Here is a 20,283-nt window from a genome sequence, read left to right on the forward strand (position 1 = left end):
GTAGTGCTTGAGTCCAGGACTCGGACTCGAGTCTGACTCAAGTCCTGATTTTCAGGACTTGTGACTCAACTCGGACTTGAGCAATGATGACTGGGACTCGGACTTGGACTCAAGTATCGACTGCATACGGACCTGGAAGTTGGAGACAAGGACTCGGGCTTGTTAATTGATAAAGAATTAAAAGTTTTGTTTGTTTGTTTGTTTTTGTTAGTTCTTTGGTAATAGGCCCTTCTAATTTGGCATAAGATATTAGCTATATTAATTAGAGATGCACTGATTGATCATCCACTGATCTAAAACGGACAGTTTTCAGCTAATCGGACATCTGTGACTGGCAGATCTGTGTCATATATTGCCAAATATTATATATATTGTCAAATTTTCTGCACTATGGTTCATGTCACGCACACAGTGGCAAAAATAAAAGTCCAAAAATAAAAAAACCCTCATATTTAATTCTTATAAAGAAAGAAAATCAGAATCGGAATTGGTAGGTCAAACTTTTAAAAAATTGGAAATCAGAATCAGCCAAGAAAATTGCAATCGTTGCATCACTAATATTAATATGAAATGGTTTCTGCTGTGTCATTTTTGTTTAATGTAGACCTTTTTTATTTGTATGTCAGCTCCTACCTGCATCTTAAACTAGCAGAAGTTTGAAGTTATTTTAATCCAGTAATTTGGTATCTGCAGTTATTCTGTAATGTTCGTTTGCTGGTTTTGCAGGTTATTCAAGATTTCTGGTCTGTCAGCCAGCTTTGCAAAACAAAAACTGAGCAGAGTTAAAAGGGAGGGATGCTTACTGTGTGCATTATTTGTCGACACAAAGCACATGTCAGATTCTAGGACATCCAGCTCTGTCTGGTGTTATGATGTGCTCTGTTTTTATCAAATCAAATGTCTGTGGAGCTGGACAGGAGATTAATGAAACCTACAGCATGTTGGGTAAGGAAATTAATTTTTTGATTGGGTTCATGATGATAAAATGTGTTGCTGTATTTCAATGTGAAGTTTTCTTTTGATTGATGTTTCTCTGTTGACTAGGAAAAAAATAATAACCTCAGCATTTTAGTACTGTATGGAGAAAATGAGATGTCTTGAAAGCACACACATTTTACAAACCACTCTTATTAAGAAGCAGAACAGACTGCATGCTTTAGTAGTGCAGACTTTAATAGCAAACAACAACTGAAATCCAATAAAGCAATGATGTGAGGATAAACAGTTCAAAGGAAACAGCCGAATAGTAAACATATTATCTCAACAAATAGAGGCAGCTCCCGTTTAAGAGTTTTATATGAAACAACATGCTATTGAATTGCATACATGCTACTTTTTAATGACAGTGGCTCAAACAATGTCGGATTACGCTTTTGATATTTTCTTTTCAGATAACTATGGCAGAGTTTCTAATAATTTTTGGATTGCTGGAAAAATACATTTTTTCTTCAGTACCTGAATGTACACAGGAGATGCTCGAAGAAGAGAGTCTTATTTTCCAAACATCTCAGTTAGTTGTAATGCTAAAAAATCTGATGTCGGAATTTCTAATATTTTCTAATAGAAGCCAGTGTTTATTTAATTATGAATACAGTTTTGTCACAATTTAAAATAGTAAACTTATTGAATTTTTAATGGTATCCAGGATAAATGAACTTCAAACTGTTCCTCAGTTTGTGTTAATGCTCTGTGTTGCTGCATACAGACCCAAAGCAGATGTATTTAACCTTAAGCTATGGTAGGCTGACTGAGCACTTTTTCTCTTTTTCAGCAAAAACCTTGTCCTCTGACTTGAACAGTTGCACACATTTATCTGGTAGCTGCCCAGCTAAACCACAGTTTTCTTTTTTCATCCTTGGCTTCTGAGCAGCTCCGCCGAAGCAGTTTGGGCAGAGCAACAGAGGGGATCAAGAGCACCAGAATAGTCGCTGAGTGTGTTTTACTCATTCACTTCGCCCAGTGAGATTTTTTTCATCCTGTGTGAGGACTGAAAGCAGTGACCTTCAAAGCACATTCTTGCGTCTCTGATCTTTAGGCTCCTGTCACTCCCTACCACATATCTGACAAAGATGATGCTAGTGTGAACGTTTCTCAGCATTCATACATTGTAAGCTCCTTTTCCTCTCCCTTTCCCTCCCTCCTTCTCTCTCTGTCACACAAACACAATCTTCTTCTGAGTTCACTGGCAGGCTGCGGACCAGAATAAAGGTGTTTCCCATTATACACTGTTCCAGAGGATAATCATCCTCATGGTACATAAAAACATCATTACTTTATACAAATGAAATGAACACTATGCCCGTTGGAAAGTGAAACACAATGAAAACATAACCCAAAACAAATTCTCTTCCACATGCAAAAGACCAGAACTAATCTGTGAAGATATCAAGAAACAAATCCTTGATGAAAGCTAGCTGGGACTGAGAATCTACTACAAGCATGAAAAGCACATTTAAATCCAGATGAGCTTTATTTGATGTGGTATGACTTTACCAAATACACATGAAAATGTACTTTTATACATCAGCATAGCAACATGCTCACAATGGTATGCATGGTAACATGCTGATGTTTAACAGTTATAATGTTTACCATGTTCAATATCTTAATTTAGCTTGTTATCATGTGAACATTTGCTAATTAGCACTAAACACAAAATAGAGATGAAGCTGATGGGAATGTCATTGGTTTGCATTTGGTCATAAAGTATTGGAGAAACCGACATTCTGACCTGATGGTGGCACTAGATGAACAGTCAAGGGGATCACCAAAGTTACAATTCACCCTGAGGGTAGCATTTAAGTCAAACTGAAATTAAACTTTTCATTAAACGACTCTTTATGTCTACTACAGCACACATATCTGCTCTGTAAATCACATGTCCTGTGTTCTCCTTTGAGAAAAAAATCAGAAACCAAAAGAGAGAAATGTATATTTTAAATGATTTGATTTAATGATTGTACCCCATAGTTTTACATTATTTTGATGAAATACTGTTCCGCCATCCACATGCACAGCTGGAGTCCTTTTTTTTTTTGATACAACAAATCAAGTCTTGAATAAAGCGATAACATGGCGTTTGATAATAGGCAGACGGTCACACTGAGCCTGATAGCTTCCTGCTACACAACACAAGAGCCACAGACTCTGAACAACAACCCACATTAGCTTTCCTGCTAAAGTGTCCTTATCTAACTTACAAACATGAACACACACCTTGTTCTGCACCTCAGCTTGTTGAACAAGCCACCAAACAAATATTCACTGGGGAAAAGTGCAGTACTAATGTCAGTTAGCAGACTAGGCAGCTAATTAGCTGCTCAGCTGCATCACAGTAAACAGCATGTTAACATACCTGAAAATGTCACTTCGGTCCCGTTAGATACTGGTTTGGTCATTGCACTTCAAAATCCCTGTTAGCAACACACTGTCTGCCCATGACTTGTATTTACAGCTGTTTGTTTACTCTGTCTCCATTCAGTTTGGAGTAATACTGTTAGGCTGCCAGGCTATTAATACAAAACTATTAACAATACATTTAAAAAACATGTTGACGTTATTTTTGACTGCAAAGAGGGGTGATTGAATGTGATTTCAGTTGGACTTTAATGTCTGTACCAAATGTCATGGCAATCCATCCAATAATTGTAGAAATATTGACTCTGGACCAAAAATTTCAACCTTATGTTGGTGCTAGCGGAAAAGTGAAGGGGATCACCAAAGTCAGTAGAATTAATCATCTGGGAATCAAGAATGTCTGTAAAAAATTTTGTGCCAATCCATCATTTCAGTGTAAACATATTTCACAGGATATTCTCCTCCATATGTATACTTTATATTTCATATTGTCATTGTCATTGTACTGTACCCTGTCTACTGTACATACTGTAAAGCACAGCTAGTTCAAAATATGCATGTGTTTGCACAAGACAGGTTGTGTTTGATTAATCACCTCAGGCAAGCCACATAAATGCTATTTTTAACAGGCATATTTTGTAAGCTCCTGCTATCCTGGGACCCCTCTTGTGTAAAGTGTCACATAAGGAGGCATGACTCAGCCGTGTTGACTGGAATAAGAGGTTAAAGGGGTTCAATCTGTTTACTTGTGGTTTCAGCAAGAGGTTTTCAGGCACAGCCTGTACACAGTGGTAGGCGATGTTGTTGTGAGTAAGCTTTACCTGTTCACAGATTTCACTGGGTTTAAATGATACAATCCTTTCTATTACAACTTGACTGGGAAAAATACACTTGTGAATGTTTTTGACATGAGTCTAAACGATATGTATAATATGGTGTCTGATTTGATCTGATTGATTCTTCCATCTGGCGCTGACATACAATCTCACATACAGTTTGCTTAATAACCTCAGTGACATTTTGAAACATTCATTTGCACTCTTTCATTTAGACGACCTCTAATTTTGAGACAACTTTGTAGCTTTAATGTGAGTCATCTGAGACAAACTGCGAAAAAAAGCAGGGAAAGCGTGTCCCAATTTAAATGATCTTTCTCGGACTATCAGGCACAATCAGAGAGATTGTGTCAGGCTGGTAGAAATCAGTGCATTTCAGGCTTTTGGAGTAACTTGTGTGATTTAACAGACAACAGCAATATCGAACAAATGACATTCTCACATTTTCTGTGTAAAACTAAAACCACTGGCCATTAAAAATTGTAATGAGTGAATGCTGGAACAGCTTGGAACAAAGGGATCATTAAGCTGGAGTTATGGATGTCCAGAAGATCATGCTGAGGAACAGTCTCAGAAGGACTCTTAACTGGGAAAATAAACCAGAACATTATTCCATCATGGCAATACAATTTCCTCACAGAAACTGTTAAATGGTCAAATTCAGATACTTTTAACATGGATTTTGAGGTGCATTCATTCTTTAGAGCTTTCAGTCATTAGTCCACTTCCTTCCTTTGTCAAAACTGGCAAGAAGAGAGAAATGCTGCACAGGGAGGGCAAAATAAAATCTTTCTTGGTACTTAAAACTTTCTATATTTTTCTTATTGTCAACAAATCTCATATACAGAGCCAAACCAACAATGAACTTGCAAGTGTTCTTTGTGTATCCAAAGCCTGATATATCTTATTCCTCTGTGTCCAAAAACTATTAAAAACACAATGTGCCACATTGTTGCACTGGGTAACATATTCCTTGGCCCCAAAGATTACGGTCACAGTACTTTGTTTAGAAACAGTGATCATGTTTTAAGTCTCTAAGAGCTGTTCCATGTAAGACAGACGCCACTGCGCATGCACGGGAACGTGGTTCCATTTACAGAGCTTTGCTAGCTTGTTGTGCTACATATCACAACCTCTTGACTTTATTCTAAAGTTCTTTATGATGTACAATGTAATCCAAAGTCAAGAGGTTGTGATATGCTATATAACAAGCTAGCGAAGCTCTGTAAGTGGAACGCGCTCATGCACACTCTGCCTTACAAGGAACTACTTTGAGACTGAAACTGTGATCACTATTATTGGTCTTTAGAGCCATTTCTAAATAAACTAATGAGACCCATAATCTTCATGGTCAAAGAACATGTCAACCAGTGCAATAGTTTGGCTGAATGACGTGTTTTTAATAGTTTTTGGACAACATCGGTAGTCTACTGCAAAAAAAAATCACCAGCCATATCCTTTAAGTAATTTCTTTGTCTGGCCCTCTGCTCTATAATGAAATGTCCAACTGGCCAGAGCTGGTTTTAACCTCACAGCTTTGTCCACTACACTGTTGACAGCTCAAAAAAGGGTGAAGTGCTCCAGTCTAAATGAACTCTTGAGTTTCAATATAGGGACTAAGGAGTGGTCAGTGACTTATTCTCAGTCTTGTTCAGGTTTGAATTTTATTGCCCAGCAAGTGTGTTACAAGGCCGATAACTGTAAATCCACTGAGTATTAATTAGCAACACCCGTCTGAGGTGAACAACACATAGCTTCGTCTCTCGACCCTTAAATGTATTGTGTGTTCTTGCTCAAGTGCTATAAAATGCACCATTCATGAAATATCACTGTTCAGGGTGTTCTGGGACTGTGTTGCTCTTGTCCTGCTGATACAGTACGCTGAACTAGACAGTTAATATCCACCTCTCATCTCTCATCTTATTTCAATAAGGCTGGGGACACATGAGAGGACTATTGGGCCAATTTGCACAAGATTTGCCCATCCTGCAAATTGTAAAAAGACATACTGCGGTTTAATTGGAACCAGTCATCTGCAAATATGATCTTAATGTGAGAGTTCACAGATCTAATCTTAACCACCCCAAATGACTCTTCCCCGATAACATCAGGCGTTTTATACTGTATGTTTAATCCGACATCAGCGTAAATCCTGTGCTGTGCAGGGATCAGAGACTGCTAACAGCCCATGAGAGCTCTGTTTGCAGTGAAGTGAGGCTCAGAGAGCTGAGTGTGACTGTTTGCCTCTGTTGTTATTTTGATTGGAATTATTGGATCATGAGATTACAGGGCCTGATGTAAGGACGTATCAGGAGTCAGTGGGATAATCTCATATCATCAAGTTTGCAATTTGAGCATATTTACAGCTGAGACACAAATTAATCAGCAGAATATTCATTGTGTGATGCAATGCATAGTTAAGTTTCTCATAATGTGTCCCCAGCCTCAGACTATTTGGTTGTCATGCTGCAGTTGGCTGCAAATCAGACTAGAAAATGTTGACTGATGCTCTTTTTACAAAGTTACATAATTAACTAATGATCTGTTTTATCTTTTTTTATTTTGTTTTGCTGCAGAAATTGAAAAGTATGAGGGCGATGAATCGAGAAAAGATGGTGACGTGAAGAAATACCTAGATATCATCAGCAATAAAAATATCAAGCTCTCTGAAAGAGTTCTCATTCCAGTCCAACAGTATCCAAAGGTAAGACGCAGCAGCCCTAACCAATCACACTGCACCTCTTTTGGGTATTATTTCCTGAAAAATGGACATTGTTGAGACATGAGAATGGACAATGGACACTGAGAGACATTGTTTCATTAATTTTAGCTGTCAGGCGGTGAATGGGGCTTCCTAGTCTGGGCTTGCTTCACCTGCTTCACCCTTTGCACATATACTTCTGGCACTAACAATCCCACTGAGCTCAAGCAGGCTAATAGAAAGTCATTGGGCAGTGTCTGTTTATTTTGATGTAGTCATCAAAAAACAAAGTTTTTAGTGCATTAAAGCACTCAAGGGTACAGTAAAGAACAATGACCATAAATCATTGTATGACACAGTACTCACTATTCTGAGTTATGCAATGTCAGTACTGACAGAGTTTGAAATGTAGCCTAATGAGGCGGCAACACACAGCTGCTCGTGGTGAACCTGAAGGCTTTACTGCCACTGTAATCAAGGAAAACTGCTCCACTGACATCAACACATTCATGCAACAGGCAGCTAACAATAGTGGTGTCAATATAGCAGTATAGAGTGCAGAAGAGTATATTTCAATACTATATTGATTATTTGTTCTGCTCTTCAAGTACAGTATATATACATTTTATATACTATCTGTAAACAAACACAGATCAATTCAAGTATCAGATCACTGGTACATGCATTTAGTGAGTAGGTAACATTTTTGTAAGTATTTTTTCCCCCTGTGCTTTACTGTCTTTATCATTTTTTTTCTTTTAACAATACAACTTCCATTTTGATAACAAATGCCATCATTCATAACACCCATGATGATATACAGTAAGAGCTAAATATTAAGATTCCATAAAACAAAAATGCCATTCCCTGGGTTAAACATTTCACTATAACCTGACGCGCCAGATGGTTTGTTACACGGAACCATCTGAGAAGTTGTCCTTGGAAACTGTTTGGAAAAGGGCAGGTACTTTCAAAATATACTTGGCAGGTAATTGGATGAACCATCTGTCTATCACCGTCTATCACCGTCTTACCTTGCGAGGCAGCTGGATTTGCAAGATCGTGAGATCACACAAAAATGTGATGGATTCAAGCGTGATGTTGTGATCTCACGAATCTGGCTGGTGCACCTTGTTTTGAGTGGTGCAAACTCAACTTCCTTCCACAAAATCTGATCATAGCTTTTGGAGTGACAAAGCCAAAGCCTCCCATCACATAAAGCCTGCAGGCTCCTTTCTTCTTTAAACCAACACTATCAAATATGTGTGTACTTCACTGTCACTTTGCAACATTAATTCCATCATCAGTGGTCCCCTCTCCAAAGAGCTCAAACATATATGTTCAACCATTGCTCCACACAGTCTCTTCACTTTCTGACACTCCCTCAAGCGCTCATTTATAATGAATCACTTCTGGTCACTTTGTCACTTTGTCTCTTGTTGTCACTGCTGGTGTGAGTGTTCAAAGTAAAGCGGGTTAATGATTGATCCCCAACAAAACACTGTCAGTGTCCATTTTTCAGTCTTTGTCCTGCATACTCTCAGGTCAAGTTCTATCCCAACATCCTGTTTCATGATCTCAAAGCAGCTCCACATTTAGTTTACTTTATTGTCTGTGTTATTAGAGAAGGACTAGAGAACAGAGGATGTCAGGAGGTATAGAGGAACATTTAACTTCACCTCAGGAGCCCAGGCAATGTACTTTAGTCCAGTGAGCCCCTCAGGACACTCCATAGAAATCAATTTGCTGTTTCCTTCTCGGGATCAGTGTTGAGAAAGTAATTCAGCTGTGTTCAGGAACTCCTCACTCTATTAAATTGATTTCAAATCTATAAAAAATACCAATTGAGCCAGAGAACAGAAAACCTACAATGACTCAGGGACATCTTTCTCTTCTTTCCTCATTAAATTGCATTTTTTCTGTCCGTTTGTTGTAGAATTTCTTATTAAAAAGTACTGAACATTGAATTTGCAGCAAAGATACGGTTTGTAATGTGAATAATAAAGATAAAGAAAGGGCCAGTACTGAGAACAGTATCAGTATTATCTACTGAGGTAGATAAATGAGATATAAAATATAGTGTGAAACCACATTATGATCATAAACAAATAAAATCACAGGTACAATACAGAGCCTCAGGAACCTGGTTCTGGATAATGAACATAATAGTGCCAGCCCTGCAAAGTAAGCGAAGCAGTGCAGTCCAGAGGGACAGAGCGGTTGTCCAACAACAGCCTTTGTGACCTAATTGCACAGTCAGCACCCCACAGGACTGCAGTGTCACTATCTTAAACATCTTGGTAACACTGCACTTTCAGTTAATGATAATTAGCCACATGAAGCAACTCTTTGATCAAGAGCATGCCCAGTGAAGGATGAGGAAAAACAAAACATAATGCAGACTTGATAAAGATGAAATTAAAGATGATTCACACAACATACAACTAAAAGTTTTCAGACGGGAACAGTTGCACGAGAAATTAGAGAACACATTAATTGTTATTTCAGTTTTCCTTCTTTAAGCTTTTGTACAAAGAAATACACTTGTTTAGGGCTTCATCAGAGATAAACAATCAAATACAACAAATCAATATTGGCTTTACTGCTATGAAAAATGTTATGTACACTGTGGCTCCACAGGCATTAATTCCTGCCACTTTTCACTGATCAATATATTTGACTTTTTATTCCGATGACATGTGGTCCTACCAAGAGACTCAAACTAACTGGTTTTATTTTGTTTCACACTGGAACCTCATTTTTTGTCACAGCTGTTTTCTCATGTCTAGTATTCAATAATGTCTTTTTTTCCATCACTGGTGGCAGAATAAAGTATGAAACATTATTAATCTGCTCTTTCACATTTCAGCAGGCTAACAGTGCTCATTCGTGCTTACAGCTGCCATCATGCTGGAAAGTGATTAAATGCAAAGTAATTAAATTATTACTTGGGAGAATTCTTCTGGACGGTTTCAGATTTGACGAAGTGACGCTTGGAAGATTAATGTCATCTAACAGTGAAACAACCAGTGCTGATGAAATCATTCTATATAGTGTACTGACAGGCACACATTGTAAGCTGTTTTCACTGCAGACATTTTGACATGTTAAAGCAGGAAAGGCACAGATGCAATTAATGAATAATAATAATTAATTATGACTGAATTCCAGAAACAACGTTTCAAGTGATCATTTTAACCCAAACTATGATCTTTTCCCAACCCTAACCAAGTGGTTTTTGTGTCTAAACCTAACCAGACCTTAACCATAGCATTTTCACACATTAAATAATTATTTATATAATTATTTTTTAACAGTGACTTGTAACGGTTTTGGAAAGCAGCATATTACGCTCCTATGGGTTGTTCTGAAAATGCTCCTATGGGTTGTTCTGGGGTGCAGGTACAATCGACCTATGTGGTCGTTTAATTATGAGGACGTGTTGGAATGGAACTGAGCCATCGTTAATGTTATCAGTTCCAGCTGTGCTTCTCCTGCTATGACAAATCAAAATGTCTGTTGTGAAAAAGGCCTATTGTGCATGCTGGCTCACTGACACTCCTTAATACAGTGGTTCTCAAACTTTTTCACATCAAGGACCCCTGTAGGTCGCTGGACCCCACTTTGAGAGCCACTGCCTTAATGAAAAGAGAAAACAGCCATCATTAATGTTATTTGTTCCACCTGTGCTTCTCCTGCTATGACAAGTCTAAATATCTACTGTGAATAAGGCTGTTTTGTCTTTTTCTATGTTTAATTAGAAATATGATATATGAAATATGTCCTTTATCACAGTATATATACATGTATGTCATGATATTGATATATATCATGATATAGTAAAGTTTGATTATCTTTTGGTTTTGGACTATTGGTTGGACAAACCGACCATTTGAGCTCTGGAAAATTATGGTGACCATTATTTAACTATTTTCTGACATCTTATAGACTTAACAATTAACCAATTAATTGAAAATATAATTGGCATAATAATAAAACATTTTACCTACAGCCCTACCTTAATACCTCTGTTAAAGAGATAGATATAGGTATGGCAAAATCTCTTACTAGATAAATTATATCACAGTATATATTGTTATATCGACCACCCCAAACCAATCTGTAAACCAAACTCATAGATTGGGCTATACATTTTAATGTCAGCATCTGAAATGCTGGAGAGCTGACAAAGAAACATATTTGCTCAAAAAATAGGATTCATGCATTTGCAACCTTGCTGCTGTCAGTAAAACCGTAGGATTATTTTACCCCAACTTCTATATATCAGTACATATGTAAGTAAAGAAACTTTTGAGTTAAATTTCATGAAACTGTAATCAAAGATATGCTTTGGCGGTGTGCACGCTGTTTGAGTTTGGCTTACAGGGTTCTGTAATTGGTTTAAATTTCAAACTTGGGAAAGCTGCAGCTGCTACACTGCTGTTCTATTTGGATAAAACCTGGAGGGATAATGCATCTTGTTACAGACTGGCCCTGGCTGTATATATCATTCATATGCGAGGACTTGTGTGTTTTGTGCACCACTGTAAAATCTACATTAGTTTGCTGTCATTTTACAGCCTGACAAGATAAAGGAATTTGCCCTTGAGGCCTTCCTCCAATAACCTTACCATCACTTTTTATCTTTGATCTCTGAAAAAGTGATGAAACCTTGAAAACAGGGTTGACCTTGGTTAATGGGAGAAGAGGAGGTACATCTGTACCTGTCCTGTTTTGACATGCAAACAACAGGGCTCTAACGGAAGTTTTGAAATTGTATGCAGAAATCACTATTTACTCAGCAAAAAATATGATTAAGATAATCAGCAAAGTCATTTTAATTATCGCTTAACTAGAATTTATATTCTACTGTTTAATGAGACAGCTTGATTAGCATCTCATAACCTTGGGGCATGAAATGGATTTTCAATGGTGGATGCTGTCTGTTAGTATAGTGCTGGGACTATTCTGCATGTCTGCATGTGAGAATGTTACCAAAATGATTGGTGGCCTCTTACTGAATAAATTTGATTTATTTAAAAACAACATGGACACGTTTCTGGTCTTGTCAAACATTGACTAGCTAGTTTTACCTCGGCAGAGTGATTGTTTTAACTATTCTGCAGGTACATACACAACCCACAACACATTCAATTGTATTTTGTCCTTGTGGGCACCACAATTTTGAGCTTATCAGTCTTAGGTTATTGTGACCTTTAAATAGTGCTGCAGCTGTGCTCTGCCCATAGAGAAATTCAATTTTTTGTCCACCCAGAGATGTCAGTGTCCCAAAGAAAGGCCTATCATGTGGAAAGGTGTTTTGCTTAGATAAGTGCTGAATATAGTAGAGGCGTACAGAGTGTGAATTAAAATTAAGCACTTGTACGATAGCATCACAGTCCCACTTTGAGATCCCACTGAGTTAGTGTTTGTATGACTTTGTCTGCCACAATGCTGCTCATGAGATATAATAAAGATAAATTGCCTCCAAATGTTAAAAACCTTCCCACATATACAATGATCCAACTCTATACTGAAAACAAATTTTCAGTATGTAGTGCAGTCACTCAGGAATCAAGTAATATGTCAGTATGCGGACTACATTCACTTGATTTTTTTGAGTATGTTGCTGATTGACACTATTGTCCCACAATGCAGCACTTCACAAAAATTGTGTGGCTGCTCACAGCTGGAAAAAAAATTCAAGCAAATTGCAACTAATGGTGAGACAGCTCCAAGAAGACCTGGGAAAATAAAAATAAAATATAAATACTTAGACACGAATTTTGGTTTCTCTTTAAAGCAGCTACAGTCAATATCTTTTAATAACAATGTGTAAAATAGCAATGTCAGAGCCATCTCTCATAGTGATGAACCTACAGAGAATTATCAAGCTGCTAAAGTGTAAAGATATTTCTCTCAGGAATTGATAGAGGCCACAGACAGAGCTAAAAGAGAATGAATATTGGACTACACATAGGTGGACAGAAACACAACTCCAAATAAATGCTAATGTAGCCTGTAACTGCTGGATGTTTAAATAAGCAATTGTTTGCTAACAAGTTCAACATATTACCTTAAAAGGTGATGATATGACAATATTGTGTTCACAGTCTGTTTCCGCTGCCCCAAACCAAACTATTCAATGCAGGTTTAAAATTGCTCTGATCATTATTTTTATATTCAAATATCAAACGACTACGAGTTATATGAGAGGTGTCACTCATAGAGACAAATGCATTTGTTTTTTACAGCAACTTAACTGTTTTGTTTCTCTCTAACCACTCTCATCAACCTCATATCCAGCAGCAACAGGCAGCTGTTTTCAGCTGAAAGGTCCTGATAAATCCACTGTACAGTACATGCGCAGCAAACAACAAACAAAGATAGCTTGGAGCCAGGAGTTGGTAGTGACCAAAAAAAGAGCTAGAAGAAGAGTGAATACTAGATTTACATTCATCCAGTGGACACAAACATAATTCAAAATGAATGCTAATGTTGCTTTGTATCTGCAGGATGTGTAAATATAGCAGGAGTATGTGGTCCATTAAGGGTGCATTTCAGTTGTTACTCTCACATAAATCATACATAATTACAGAAACGGTGAAGACTAATGAAAAAACACTGCCCACAATCTTTGTCTGTGAGCTGAAGGGCGTACTTTTCCCCACTTGACGGCGGTAGGTTTGTAATATGTTCGGCGCGTCATGGTGGCCCCTGATTAGTTGACACCACATGCCGAAAATAACTGGATGTGGGGTGAAAATTTTTACGCCCAATTGCTGCTTCCTGATTAGATAACATTTACCCCCTAAAGGCAGGAAAAACATACACGGATCGTTGTGGTACTGTGGTGATAATTGTAAATTGAAAGCAGTTGCTAAGTGGCCACCAAAAGATACTTTTTTAAACTTTTCGAAACCGCTAGCCTAGCCGCTAGCCACCAGCAGCTGGCTCCATGCTACATTGTATGGCACATGTTCACAGCCAAAATACACAGAGCTATCTAGGGCTATAGCCCCACCTAGTGGAAAAATCACACCACGCCACTGGTAAATAGGAAATTGTTCACTAATATGTTTGCTATATCAATTTTATAAGATAATAATGTGGCACTGTTGTGTTCACAGCTTGTTCTGCTGCCCCCAAGTGGCCAAAAAAAAAAGCCCAGTTAATTTTCCAAATTTGAAGAAGTGGCTTTTTTCATTCACAGTAAGATTGACATATATCTGTACATGCTAACTTATGTATTTTTAGAGCAAAACTATAAAGTGCATTAATTTCTTGTACTGTTTACAAACTGCCACAACAGTGTGCTACAAAAATGTGAAGCATTAGCATGAAGTGTGAAATTAGGACACTAATAATGTTAACCAGTGGCAGCTGGTGACTCAAAAAATTGGGGAGGACAGGAGGAAAACCAACATGGAATCTTACAACAAACCACATCAAACTATATCACTGTCCCACCTGATGAAATTGGAGGGGTGGGGGGCAATTTTATATGCCAATAAAACAATTTGCTTGAGTGGTGAAAAGGCTGCTTCTTTAAAGACATTTAGCATGTAAATATTGTCTCTAAACAAAGAAGTGCTCATTTTAGCCATGGAGTGATTCAAATGTGTCATTTTACCAACAAAGTGAAATTCAAATTAATAGTATTGTTTTATTGTGAAAACAAATTTATGTTCTCATCAAAAACAGACAACATATCACATGATTTACACGTGTTTCCTTTATATTTCCTTAGTATACAGTAATATATAAAGTAGCACAAAGCTAATAATGTGATACAGGTTCAGATCAGTGCTGAATACTAGAAAGATTGAACACTAAAAATACTCACAGATCTAAAAGTATAGGTTCACATCAGAAAGTATTAATGCATGTATCAAATACTTGACTTACACACTCTTATCTATGTGCACGACATACAAAATATAGTCTACAAAGCTGACATGTTAATACTAGGGGTGTTAACATGAACACAAAACTCACAGTTCAGATCGTATCACAGATTTGAGTCACGGATCAGATCATTATTAGGATCAGCGAAAAAAAGAGGGAGACAAATAAAACTTTGTTTTTTCCATTTATTCTGTAACACACTTACAGCAAGGAACTTTTACCCATGGTCTTAAATCAAAACAACATTTAAGATCCAAAATTTAAATAAAATAAAATATATAAAATATTCAATGCTCAGTTATTGCAATATGAGGCATGATATCTTCCTCTTTTAAACAGTGAGTGAAACAGCCTCTGTCCACATCATCAAAACTTGATAACAAACATTCACCACTAACGTCAGTTAGCAGCTAGATGCTAATAAGTTGCTCAGCTGCAGCACATTAAACAGCAGGTAAACATAACTCAAATGTCACTTCAGAACCGTTAGATGCTGGTTTGATCGTTGCTCTTCAAAATCCCTGTTAATGTTAGCGACATGCTGTCTGCCCATGACTTGTACTTACAGCAGTTTGTTTACTTTGTCTTAAATGAGACATTAAATTTTGCAATTAATCCGCAGTTCATATGCCTGCCGAACCGTGGGGGGAGATCCGTACGGATCACGGATCAACTACAATCTGTTACACCACTAGTTAACACTTGTTATTCTAGTTACTTTAAGCTTATTACTCAATATACGGCTCAGCTTAAAATTGAACTAAAGAAACTGTCAGAGGCAAGCAGCCAGACCTCTTGCACTGGTTGTTGATTGGTAAGGGAGGACAGCCTCCTTGGAGCGTCATTTTACGTGTCATGGCCAATCACAGATTAGCATGAAAAAAAAAGAAATACATTAAGTCCAATGTAAGAGATCCCGCCCTGCGGAGGACAGCAGGCACCTGTCCTCCACCCCACCCCCACCCCACCCCCACCACCACTTCACACACTGCCCTTCCTGCCCTGCAGGTGTCGCTGTTGAAGCATTTTAAACAGAATTTCAGTAATGGATTTTTTCCAAAGAAGAGAGAAAAATACTTTATAAATAATACTGAGATTTGTGATGGTTTATTTCAACCAAATATTCTTTTATATTTTGATCTCCCTTTTGCCTCTCAAAAAATAGAGGATCAACCTCCTCTGCCTCTATGGACCAGCCTCCATTGGTGTTGACTTTTACTTCACTTTTATTTCATTTTGAGCAGGAATTATAAGGCTCAGATTCTCCATTTGTTTTTTAAAAAAACTGAAAAGAGATTCATTGTAAAAAAAAAAAAAAAAAAAAAAAAAAAAAGTTTGGCTTGTTAGAGACTTGCAAGAACAGAGCTCAGATTGTATGAATTGATTTTTTTTTTTTTTTTTTTTTTTTTTGCTCTACCAGGAGAGCAATGTAGCTGCTGCTCTGACAGCAAAACACAGTCTGTCTGGAACAGTTTTATGGTCTTAAACAGCTTTTGTTGCGCTGCGTCACTTTGGCATCGCTGGCTGCTTGTCTGTATTGATCTTGGCTCAAGTTGTTTGTCACCCATTAGATTTTACAAGAATCATGTTTTTTTGTCATCTGTGTGAGTAGACCATCTGGGCAACAGTTCAGGGTTTACATATTAATTAGAAATGTTTCATTTCTATTACAAAATTCTCATGTTTTGTGATGATGTTTATACAGTAACTAAGGTCATTTTGTCACCTTCCTCAACATGGGCGTTGATTTGGGATGAAGGGTAGGGGCGTGTCCCTACCTATGTCAAGGTGTTGCTGAATTGTCCCAACCAATATTTCTACCGATGTAGAACCATCTTGCCATTTTCACTCCACATAATGTTAACGGTAAGACCTGTGTAGGGATGGGAATTGATAAGATTTTATTGATATCAGTGCCATTATCGATTCTGCTTATTGGCCCAATTCTTTTTCAATTCCCTTGTTGGTTCCTGATCAATTTTCTGTGTGGAAAAAAAGTAGGCCCACACAGGTTTTCAGCATCAACGTACCTGTTTATTTTCTCTGAGTCTGAATGCAGTGTAGAAACAGACTAGATAAAATGCATGCATGCGGCAGCAGGCTGGAGCAAGTGATTCTACTCAGAGAAGAATTGTTTGGAGATCACCCCCAAGTGAAAGACGGGATATTCAACTTGATTACCTGGCAACCATCAACTTCAAACTGAGTTACACATTGTCGACTAGCCCGGCAGCAGCAGCAGTAGTGGAGTCAGTGAGGTATAGAATCTAAAATAGTTAGTATTTACATTTTCAAACCTCACAGAATTGAAAATGACTTCACTGGACAAAACTAACATCAGTCAGTTGATATCATATTTAAATTTCAGGTGTTAAGTGTGAGCTCATTTGTGATCGTTGCACAGACATGTCATTAAATTAAACAAGTCAATTACTGTGGGTGAAAATGCCTCTCAAAGTGATTTCAGGTCCTTTTTAAAGAGGGACCAAAGTGTCAATGACAGCTGCGCTTGGCTAATAAAATTGTTCTGTATTTAATCCAAACATTAATCTTATTTTAAATTAGTGGGAGATATTAACTAATTAATACCATCCATCCCTTTTAAAAGAGTTGATCAGGAGCAGAGTTATTATGTATGTCATGAAAACTATTTATAAAATTAAATTAGTCACAGCTTGTCCAACTGATCTGTTTGTGACAGTCAGACATCATTTTCTTATGAAAATCCTGTCAGCAGCAGCCTGAGCAGCACAGAGACACACAGACAGATGAGCTGCAGCCTCCCAGCTGAGCTCTGATGTCATAGTGAAAGATCGAAGGTTACGATATTGTAACCCTAGTTCTATAAGCACAGGCAGAGTCCTCTACTGGACTCTATGGGTAATATTCTCTTCCAATCACACAGACGCAATTGCCCACTGAAATTTGCATGTACGTGGTCGGCCATTGAGGACGCACCTACTGATTACATGTGTCCCACACAGTATAAAAGGCGGTGTCTCGCTGCAGCTCCTATCCTGAAACCACTTCAGCAGACAGCATAGGAGCAGCAGGGTCCATAGTTAGAGGGTTCCACCTGTGCTTATAGAGCTAGGTTTACAATATTGTAACCTTCATTCTATCTCACACAGGCTTTGCCCTCTGCCAGACTCTATGGGCACAGTAGCTCGATGAATGTTTGCCCTGCCACAACAGGTCATCAGACTGCCTCACTTAGCCCAACCAGCCATGGGTTAGTCACCGCAGCCCTCCTACTACTTTATAATCCCAGCTGCTTCAGTAGAGCTGTAGGGGGCCCAAGCCAGCCCAGATAGCATGAACATGACACTGTGTGTAACCATGGCTTAACCTCGCAGGGGTCAAAAACCATACAAAAGACACCCTGCACACCTCATTCCCCGAGTCCTCTTGGATCACGGGAGAATGCAGGCGTATATTGCCCAGGGGTCATTAGGTGTTCCACAGCTGGCACTCACACCACCCTTTTCACATGTCCTGAGTTGCCCCTGTGAGCACAGACCTTGAAAAGGAGCCCGTCATGTCCAAGAGATAGAACCTTATGAATGGATAAGGCATAGACCAGGGCGCTGCCATGCATATATTCTCAACACTCACCCCACTGAGTAAGGTCGTTGATGCTGCTACACCACGTGTGGAATATGCTCGGTCCACTGCATGAGGGTCCTTACCCACCTGCCAGTAGGCTTGGGAGATGCTCTCACAAAGCCAACCAGCTAGGCACTTCTTGGATAGGGCTTTACCGGCCACTCCCTCTCCATAGCACATGAACAGTGGTTCAGTGCACCAAAAGGGGGCAACATAACATGCCAATGCATGCAATGGGCACAATAGATGCAATTTTTCCTCCCTGATGTCCCCATGGGGTGGAGGACATAATGCCTCTAGCTGAATAATTCCTGACCTAAAAGAACTCCTTATGTTCTTAGCAACAAAGTAGGGGTTCGGTCCAAGAGTAGCATCACTGTGGTCACCACGAAGCAGCAAACAATTGGGTTGAACCAACAGGACACACAGCGCGCTCACTATCTTAGCTGAAGTCAGTGGAAGCAGCAAAGCTGTCTTGAATGATAACGCCTTTTAAACGCCTCTTAAAGCACTGAGTGACAGAGAAAATGGACCCGAGAAGCCCGTCTGGAGCTATGGGAGCTCCCAGGAGGTCTTCTCTGTCCTTCCTCTGTAGGGCAAGTTCCAGCCACACGTGATGTGAGCCCACTGTGGCAATCAACATCACACGCCCTGCAGCAGTAACAGCACTCAGAATCAGGTTATTCATCTGGCTGATGGCACGGTCCAGAAAGTTGGCCTGTTCCACTGTGCAGGGGACGTCTAGCGGTTTACACTCCCATGTTGCTTGCTGCTGCGGCCAGCTGCGTGGCCAGCCTCAAAATATTCCAGCATGTCCCTATCCTGCATCAGCAGAGGCTGCAGCATCCTGCTCACTGCCCACTCAGCTGAGTGAGGAATCACGAGGGTTGCAAGGACCTCTTCCAAGGGGGGCACACCAGGACAGCCTGTCCCCGTGTGGCTCTGCACTCTCAGGAAGGAAACCAGTCCCCCCACTGGTGACTTCATTTTCAGCGGCTCCTTCCAGGACACACTGTCAAATGTCCGGGCGGGATATAGATGGCAAAGAGAGCCCTACATGTTCCACAGCCATGGCCATAACCTTTGGGGAATCATGGCGAACTGAAGTCAGAGGTGGATTCCCGAAGGTCAGCGATTTTGCAGACACAGACGAGATGTTGTCTTCATCATCCGTTAGCAAAGGTACTGAGACAGCCTTGGCGTCTGGCAGCAGCGGCTGCAGCGGCAGGGCACCGGATGAAGCGGGAGACTCATTGATGCAGGGATCTATCTCAAGCTCCGGGTCACTCTCATTGCAGTGGAGTGAGACGTCACACAACCAAAAATGGTCCCACCATTGCCAGCGTTGAGTCATAGGAAGTCCTCTGCAGTGAACCTAGGGTAGTGGCTGCATCATGCCACTCTCTGCGTGGTCCTGTCCAAGGCACTCAAAGCAGAAGAGATGCCCGGCACCAGCGGCGGCAATGAGGCCAGGGCATGACAGGCAGGAATGAGCTTGTAGCAGCGACTCCTTCCATGGACAGGTAAGATCAGTGAGCAGATCGTTGTCGCTGAAGTGAGAAGGATGAAAGCGGTAGTGACGCTGCCTTATTTACTGTGTGAGACACATGTAATCGGTAGGCACGTCCTAATTGGCTGGCTACATACATGCAAATTTCAGTGAGTGATTGCATGCATGTGATTGGAGGAGAGTATTACCCACAGAGTCCAGTAGAGGGCAAAGCCTGTGTGACATGAACTAGCCATAAGTTCAGGAGTTGAATGAAAAATAATACAAATAGAAGTTTAGGAGATGATTCAAAGATATCAGTCAACAAACTGAAAGAAGGACGGAGCTACAGAATCTCAGGTGAGGTTTGAAAACCTTGCAGCAGA

At 39.4% G+C, this 20,283-nt stretch overlaps 1 protein-coding gene across 3 annotated transcripts in view; it reads left to right on the top strand.

Moving 5' to 3' along the window:
• The window catches only part of khdrbs2 (KH domain containing, RNA binding, signal transduction associated 2), a 75,864-nt gene that overhangs the window by 13,511 nt on the left and 42,070 nt on the right, over nucleotides 1-20,283 (top strand). For all 3 annotated transcript variants that reach the window (XR_006407000.1, XR_006407001.1, XM_044371964.1), the window contains exon 2: nucleotides 6,770-6,897. Coding sequence is in view for 1 of the 3 variants with exons in the window: in XM_044371964.1 (XP_044227899.1) it covers nucleotides 6,770-6,897 (128 nt within the window). In the remaining 2 variants the exon portion in view is untranslated. The remainder of the gene's footprint in view (nucleotides 1-6,769; nucleotides 6,898-20,283) is intronic.

Source organism: Thunnus albacares, chromosome 14 (assembly GCF_914725855.1).
Source record: "Thunnus albacares chromosome 14, fThuAlb1.1, whole genome shotgun sequence".
In the NCBI taxonomy this organism is placed as follows: Eukaryota; Metazoa; Chordata; class Actinopteri; order Scombriformes; family Scombridae; genus Thunnus; species Thunnus albacares.